This window comes from Nestor notabilis, unplaced genomic scaffold (assembly GCF_000696875.1).
Source record: "Nestor notabilis isolate BGI_N333 unplaced genomic scaffold, ASM69687v1 scaffold19827, whole genome shotgun sequence".
NCBI classification, from domain to species: Eukaryota; Metazoa; Chordata; class Aves; order Psittaciformes; family Psittacidae; genus Nestor; species Nestor notabilis.
The window spans coordinates 116,969-125,365 of NW_009938135.1; the positions used below are offsets into that span (position 1 = coordinate 116,969).

At 39.3% G+C, this 8,397-nt stretch overlaps 1 protein-coding gene across 1 annotated transcript in view; it reads left to right on the forward strand.

Annotated features, from left to right (window-relative positions):
- The window catches only part of ANKRD44 (ankyrin repeat domain 44), a 73,042-nt gene that overhangs the window by 56,068 nt on the left and 8,577 nt on the right, over positions 1-8,397 (forward strand). The window contains exons 18-22 of the mRNA XM_010019184.1: positions 3,356-3,434; positions 4,464-4,581; positions 5,596-5,812; positions 6,545-6,632; positions 8,050-8,133. Of these exons, the coding sequence (XP_010017486.1) occupies positions 3,356-3,434; positions 4,464-4,581; positions 5,596-5,812; positions 6,545-6,632; positions 8,050-8,133 (586 nt within the window). The remainder of the gene's footprint in view (positions 1-3,355; positions 3,435-4,463; positions 4,582-5,595; positions 5,813-6,544; positions 6,633-8,049; positions 8,134-8,397) is intronic.

An 8,397-nucleotide genomic window follows, 5' to 3' on the forward strand; every position in this document is an offset into this window, starting at 1 on the left:
TTTCATTTCCTTGGTTTTTTTCTTCCCTGTCCCTGAGGTCCAGTCCTCCCGCACGCAGAATCTCCTGTTTTTCCACACCACTACTGCTCTGCCCTTACACGCTTGCCTCTACTTTACCTTACCCCTCTATTACCACCTCCTTTTTTAAGATGTGTGATGTTTCTCATACGTCACCTTCTTTTAATGGTTCCTTGGCCACAAAACCAGGGGAAGAGAGAACGCTAGCCTCACTGCTTCTTCTGTGGAAGACAGGTTGAAAGCACAGGTGGGCTCTGGTTGGTGATGAAATTATCCTGGTGTTCAAAACTTTCAACCTTTTGCAGAGGCAACACTACAGAAATTCACTCCCTTTCAGGCATTATCTTCCTCCTGAACCAGCTTGTGAAATTGCTCTTGCTGGGAGTCTGCCCCACTCCTCACGTGTTGAGTGTTAATAATGCAACGTGCCTAATTTACTGGAGAATGTGGAATTTGCCATTTATTTAAAGGTTGTTATTTAATAGGTACCTGTCAGGTAAATACGCAGAGGTGCCAAAGGGAACGGTGCTCCCCTGGCTGTTGATCGAGGGGCTCAGTACAGCATGGCAGTGACCTCTAGTGGGAAGTAAAATTAATACTTCATTGGATAATATTTCGGGGCCAGGCTTCATTGTCTGCTTATCTTTTACTCTTGCTTGTATTAAATGCATGTACACAGAATCATAGAATCACAGGATGGTTTGTGTTGGAAGGGACCTTAAAGCTCATCCAGTTCCAACCCCTGCCATGGGCAGGGACACCTGCCACTAAACCAGGTTTCTACAAGCTCCTGTGTCCAACGTGGCCTTGAACACTGCCAGGGATGGGGCATGATGATGAACAAAGTGTGTCTTTGTCTGGTACATCATCACTATAGCAATGATTCTGAATTATTTAAGCATTTGGTTATAGTGACATAGGTTTCTTGTTGTCACAGCTGAGTTGTGAGGGCTCTGCAATACTGAGAAAAGTACATGGTAACAAAGTTATTTGCTGCTGCTGGGTTTTTTAGCAGCTCTGACTTGAAGTGTAACTTTGAATAAGTCTTCTGAATAAAATTAAGTGATTTGTTGAACAGAAGGTGTTATTTTAATATGCACATTTCTCACCTTCACAGAAATTCTGATTGTGGGGTTTTTTTCCTATCTTTATTTTTTAATTGCCTGCATCACTGTAGTATGAGTGCCTTCCACATAAAACCAGGAGGAAGACTCACTGTAGGCTTTTCTGGTCTGTGATAATTCTTCTTCTCAGATGAAAAAAAACCCCAGGGACACAAGCAAAACGTTCTTGAACTTTGCAGTGAAGCAAAGTAAGTTAGGTAGGTGATAAAACAAAAAGGCAGGAAAATCCTGCTCACAGGAATGAGACACTGAAGGGACCTTGTGCCTTTAGCAGGTGGGAAATACTGCACAGACAGGTTGAATGAGCTCTTAGCAAAGGAAATTTATCACTGTCATTAATTTAGAGGCTTTCAAATGTCACATAAGTGCACTTTGGGTTAATATCCATTAAGACTAAGTTTAGAACCTTCCATTCAAGACCTATGCAGAGTTCTGTGGAAATTAACTCTGGAGTAAATTTCCAACTATTCAATAAGCCACTTGCAACTGATGGCTTTTATTATGCTGTTTCCCAGCACTACGTTGTGTTTAGGAGCAAAGAGTGATGCCACCTACCGGACACTCTACGTGGTGCCACTTTGCAGTGCAAGTATGAGGTAAATTGGGATCAAAAGGCATTCTTGTGGAATGAATTCCTCGAGTGTCAGTGCGCATTTGCACACACAAAAGTGAATACCAGTGCAATGCAGTGCACTGGAAAGAAACAAGGGGGTAAGTGTGCCCATCCCCTTCAACGTGTTTGCCTTCACTCCTTATAATTACACAACACAATTGCTGAGCACAACAGTTATGGAGGCCTGAGGTGGTGGAATGGGTTACAGGATTCTGCAGAGCTCTGTTTAGTAAAGGGATTTGTAACTTCAGTAGAGAAATCACCTAGTGAAGTAGTTCTTTCTTCTGCCTACCCCCCTGAGGGAACAGACTTCCTCTGACCTCACCATATGGAGAATTTCCTTAGCCTAAATTATATGTTCCCTGTGTAATTTTATTACCACCAGTCTTTCCTCTGGCTAGCTTGGGGAATCCATTGCAAATGTGCCCCTAGGGGTTAGTGTTGTAGCCCTGTTGGCAAAACTAATGTTCCCTGCAGGGTCTGTAATGCTTAGCAGTCACTCGGTCAGCTCCTAAGAATTTCTGGGAGTATCTATTCTAAAATTAATTTACCAAAGTCCTTGTCAGATGTTGGTGTGAACAAGTTATGATTTCTCTTCCTCCCGCTGGGAGAAAGAACAGATCTTTTTATCCCCCAAGCCAGTGACTCATCAGCCCTGCAGAACTGTTTACATGTTATGTATATGGCATCACTTAGTGGTAAATAGCTAAAAATGTCTTTTATTTGTCTGGTTAGAGCAACTAAGATTATTTTTGGATGAGTTATTTAAATGTGATGTGACAGAGGTGGTGTCCAAGGGTTCTGCCTCAGCCCACAGGGTGTAGGCAGTGTGAATGCATGACTTGCTGTAATAAGAGCACAATCTACAGCTACTGAGTACAGGAATTATTGTTTTTCAAAGAAGAAAATACTGATCTCTTCATCCCATGAAAGGCTGAAGCCTTTAAGCCAGCTGACACATAGATGGGCTTCCAGTGTCAGGCCCTGCACAACGTAGTAACTCAAAGCCGTTTAAGCAACAGTGGGTTACATTTTAAAATGAAAATACCATTTTTGAGAAGTAGCTGTGGCTTCCAATGGCATTGAATGAGAAAAGATGGGAAAACCCAAAGGGAATTTTAGTTTCTGGTGTGATGTGCTGTTACAAATATGACATTTGTATGGTCGGTCATTCTGTTTTCCTAGCAGCACTGAAGAACTTGCTTCTATGGTGCACACACGAAGAAGGAGCTTTGACCACGTACCTCCTGCTGTGGTTCCAAACCTGGTCACAAAAAGCCTTGTGTGTCTGCTCAGTCTGTGTGATTTTGAAATGCTGTGTGGTTTAGGAGAAATCTCAGCAGTGAAAATCACAGTTTCTGCTTTATTCAGTTGGGATGTTTGTGTGTAAGGGAATTAATCCTCATCTTACCGAGGTCAGGGAAATAACAGCTCACCATTTCACAGGCACGAGTTAGATGAAAATTGTGTGAGTATTAATTTCTTACACTGTGGAGTATCTTCCTCGTTTGCAAGGAAACTTCTTATCCATAAACATTCCAGTGGAAAAGTGTCTGAAATTAAACATATTTTAATCGAACATGCCTTTTTTTCTTTATAGTCATTAACGGCCATATACCTTGTTTACGGTTGTTGCTTGAAGTTGCAGACAACCCTGACGTGACAGATGCCAAAGGACAGTAAGTTCTATTTGTGATGGGTTTTTTTCCAGCTCTGTGATTCAAAGAGCATCTCAGATTTCTCACCAAAAACCTTGAAATACTCTATTTCCTGCACTATTCCTTATAGATTTTGGCAGAGATTATGAAGTACATATTCAGTTGACCTAAGCCATTTGGGAAGGATTATACATAATCTTAGGGTCCGCTTCATACATTGAACAATTGTTCATAGATGCTGAGGGCCAGATTCAATAGAACCTAACAAGCTCCTGAGATGTTTCTACAGAGAGTCTTGTTCTCTCTCAAACATTGCTGTTTCAGCATTTACTTGGTATATTATGCTGGTGCAATGGGACAGAATGTTTATTTGAGGTGACATGTGCATCTGAGATGTTCCTACAAAACTTTTACTTCTCATTAAATGACTGTTATAGAGGGACAATAACTTCTATTTTTAAAGTGAAAATATGGATTAAAAAACTCACGTGGGGTGCCTGGAACGTAACTGACGGTACATATGATTTTAAACGGGATTAATCTTATCTAAAAATAGAAGGAGAATAGATCTCTTTCAGAAAAGAATGAAGATATGTTAGTCCCATTTTTAGCTGGAATAGTTTCCTCATGTCCCTTCATCGCTTTTAAGCAATTGCTCAGCATTTGCAAAAGAAATGCTTTGAGTGGCTGTCATCTTGGTGGCTAGCAGGGACATTCGTTCACAACACTTGCGTATTGTAAAGCTCGTGGAGGTGATGATAACTGTAGGTTATTAAGAGAATAGATTGTTTTGAATGATGTTGCTGTGTAAATTGCTTAAAATGAGTCTGTGTTTCATTCATGGTAGTAGATTGTTAAACATCTTGATAACTTTATAGAAAAGGTCTTCACTTGGGTGTTACATAGACAAGTGTGCAGAAAGAAACAGGTTTGTGGGTAGGAATGGAGAGAAATACAGGGCTTCCTGACCTCTCTGTTCCTGTAAGGTAGCATTAGGAAGTAGAATGTCATTTTATAGCTGTGACTGGTTTGTTTTTGTTTTTTTTCTAGAACCCCACTGATGCTTGCAGTGGCATATGGGCACATTGATGCTGTTTCTTTATTACTTGAAAAAGAAGCATCTGTAGATGCAGCTGATCTCCTGGGATGCACAGCTTTACATCGAGGGGTGACTTAATTTTTATGATTCTTAATTATTCATTTTACTGTGACTACAACTCACTCGTAAATACTGGGACATTGTATGTAGGGAATACTGTAAATGATTGGAAACATAACCAAGCACAGTCACTAAGGTGAAAAGCAGGACAGATCCACTCTCAGTAATGCTGTGCTTTTGACTTTCTTTTATGTTTGCTTTAAGTGATTAGCTGAAATACTGATTAGACCATTTTTTCTTGCCTCTAGACACTTTACAATAGAAATAATTATTCTTATAACCAAGCACCTATGAATTCTGAAAATAATTTCTTTAAAAGAACTGCCCAGTTATTTCATTTTTGCTGGGGAGATGGTGTAAATAAGGAAAGCTTAAGTTTTTAATACAGAGGCAGTGAAACTTGAGGTACATCTTTTCTGGGAGTCACCTTCTTAGCCAATGTGAAGTTGATGCAAGAGGTGATACTTATACAGAACTCTCTGATAACTGCAGTGAGCAGTTCAGCTTAGGAATCCAGCACATAATAAAAGCAATGGCATATGTTCTATATTGATAGCGATGCATTACCACACCCAGGACACCAGAGTTAAGTTAGGTGTGATACAGAGGTCACTGATACTAGTTGGACAGCTGTAAAAGCAGCTTTTCCTATTTCTGATGATATTGATTCTTTTATCCCTCAGTTCTCTCATAATCATACATGGTTTTGAGAATCCTGACTCAGGTTTTGTGACCTTCACCCCTATTTCATCTGTTTCCTTAGTCTTAAACTCCTCCCTGCTTTTGTGCCTCACTTAGTGGAGTCTCTTCCACAGACTAGGAATCAATGCCTTTGAAAGACAGTGCCAAATGCATTTCAGTAGATCAGTTATCAAAGCTACTCATGGGAGAAAAGGAGCTTTCATCTCTGCCTTCTGAATCCCATCTAGGCCATCTCACATTCACAGGCATCAATCCTATTCCATATTTCCTGGCCAAAAATCTGTATTATGTCAATCTATTTACTCATTTCTTTGTTACCAGATTATGACTGGGCACGAAGAGTGTGTTCAGATGCTGTTAGAGAAAGAAGTATCTATTTTATGTAAAGACGCCAGAGGCAGAACACCTCTGCACTTTGCAGCAGCTCTGGGTCACGCCACTTGGCTGAGTGAATTACTGCAGATAGCACTTTCAGAGGAGGACTGCAGTTTGAAAGATAATCAAGGTTATACACCGCTGCACTGGGCTTGTTACAACGGTAAGGTTCTCCCTGTGGGCTTTTGCCAGGTTCAAATGTGGCCTCAGTTTTAGGGAAACATGCTAACAAAGCAACCTAACACTTTGAGGAGCTTGAAATGAAGAAGTAAATTATCTCCCCTCTATTCGCTTTCTGTAGTTACCATTTGCTATGTTTGCCCTTCAGCTCAGAAGCCAGGGAAATTGCAGCATTACCTCCCAGTGGCTTTGCAGCTCATTTCCTCCTTGTCACAGGAGGCCAGGGTGAAATTCTGGTTTCATTGATGTCAATGATGAAATTGATTTCTGTGGGGCCAGGAATGCTCCTTTGAGGTGTCGCCTTCTTATTTATTGATGTGAGACACCACATGAGTAGATGGCTATTCTGAACTGATTATTCTAAACTGGATCATCTGATCTTGTTGCTTCATATGAGGATAAAACTTCTCAGTATCATCAGTTAAGATCATCTTTGGAGATGCTTAAAGGCAACTTAAAGAACATCACCTAAAAAATACCTTTTTTTTCCTTTCCTCTTTTTTCAATAAATGCTAATATTAGCCTGGATCTATCTTGCTGCTGCCATAAAATAAATAAATAAATAAATCTGTTTATTGTTTATCATGGAAGAGCTTATATACACATTGTGTTCAACCTGGAACTTCAAGTATTAAATCTAATCTGTGTAAGCCTACTATGAATGAAGTGAATTACTTGCTCTGCCCAACACTGTGACATGTCTGATCTCTTACAGGTCATGAAAACTGCATAGAGGTACTATTGGAACAAAAATTTTTCCACAAATTCTATGGTAATAGCTTCTCTCCATTGCACTGTGCCGTGTAAGTAGGAATCTCCAATAACAACTGCAGATATGTTGCTTTAGGATATGTCTGGAAGAAGCAGCAGTATGAGAAGAAAGCATGCTTTTCTGAGGTTACTTTAAAGATGATCATTAAATTGTCCTGATACTTCTGCTGAAAAAGTGGCAGAATAAAGAGTATTTTTGCAGAAAATTCATACATTTAGGCTTTTTGATAAAATATCAACTTATAATTAAATAGTTGCATTTCTGCTCCCGTTCTAGTTTCTTTTCCCTTGCTGACAATTACAGACCTATGCCTTTTCTTCACACAGGGTGGAACTTAATAGCTCTTCCTTTCTTAGGCTGTGACCTGGGCTATAGTGCCTTGGTGTGTGTACATATGAGCTTTTGAGGTTCCTTTGAAAGGCAGTGGCTGAAAGTTGATAAATTTGTCAGAATCAAGGTGATTCTTTTTTAGCAATAGGAACAAACTCTTAATGAAGAAAGGACTTTGAAACAAGCATCTATGTTATGCTAGAATGGTGTTTCGTGCAGGCCATACTTTTGCCAAGACATGCTCAGCTGAGTGTTTTCCAGTCTGATTTCCCTCATGGTCTTTTTTCCTTCTGAGATAATCTCATGTCTTAAAGGTTTGGTACTTCTTACCTAGGTCCTAGCCAAAAGGATTGATCAGCTTTAGAGGCAAATTCTGTATCCAAAGTTCTCACATTACTTAAGAACAAGAAAAAGGTGGTGGCTATTAGGAGTTATGCCTATGCTTATTAAAACACGTCAGCCATTAGAAGAGTAAGGAATTAAGCATCATAAAGACAAATCCAAACCTTCTTAATTCCTGCCAACATTTAGGACAACTGTATTCTATTATATGTTCAATTACAAGATGGAATGTCTTCCAGAAATAATAATAGGAGTTCCTATTGCGTAGGTTTTCCTTTTTCAGTCCATGTCACTGGAAAGTAGAAAAGTAATATATTAGAGAAATAAAAGCATATAGAGAGCACTGCTTTTAATCTGCTTGAAATAAAATACTTTGTGGCTGAAACATAGTATTCGAAATCTGAATTTTAAATGATTTTTTTTTAAAAAAAAGTGCCTTGACTGAGTGTTTTCCAGGTCCACGTGTATTTGACATATAAACTAAAGGATTTTAAGATACTAAGGTTTTAATCCTAGGTTTGTGCAGAACTTTCAATTACCTTTGTGCATAGTGAACTGCAGGATCAGCTTTGCTTTAGAGATTGAAATCCGTAGTAGCAGGTACAGTTTGGTTAAGTGGAGATATGATGAATATTCAGAAATGTGACTGAAAGCACTAAGGAAAGGTATGTTAGGATAACCAGTAAAAAATATTAATGGGAGGTGAAGGGAATTAATACAGTAAAATGGGAAAAGATGTAGATTTTACCCTTTTGAAAATGTGTTTTCTTTGGCAGAATCAATGATCATGAAAACTGTGCATCACTGCTTATTGGAGCCATCGATGCCAGCATTGTCAATTGTGAGGATGACAAAGGAAGGTAATAGTTTCTTAAACAAATCGCATGTCATGAATCATCTAGTATTTTTCTTAAGTCTTTCTGAACCTGTGAAACTATCTCAGTTGAGCTAAGACTTGCCATGCTGACTCTTTCAGACAGCAGTTTACACTGCAACAAAGCGGCTCACTTGAAGCAGGGGTACTCTAAAGTATTCAGATTCATAGTACATACGAAAAGAAATTGTCGTGGTATAAGAAATAGTATTTGTTTGTGCAGAACATCTATGACTACACGCTCTTTCCC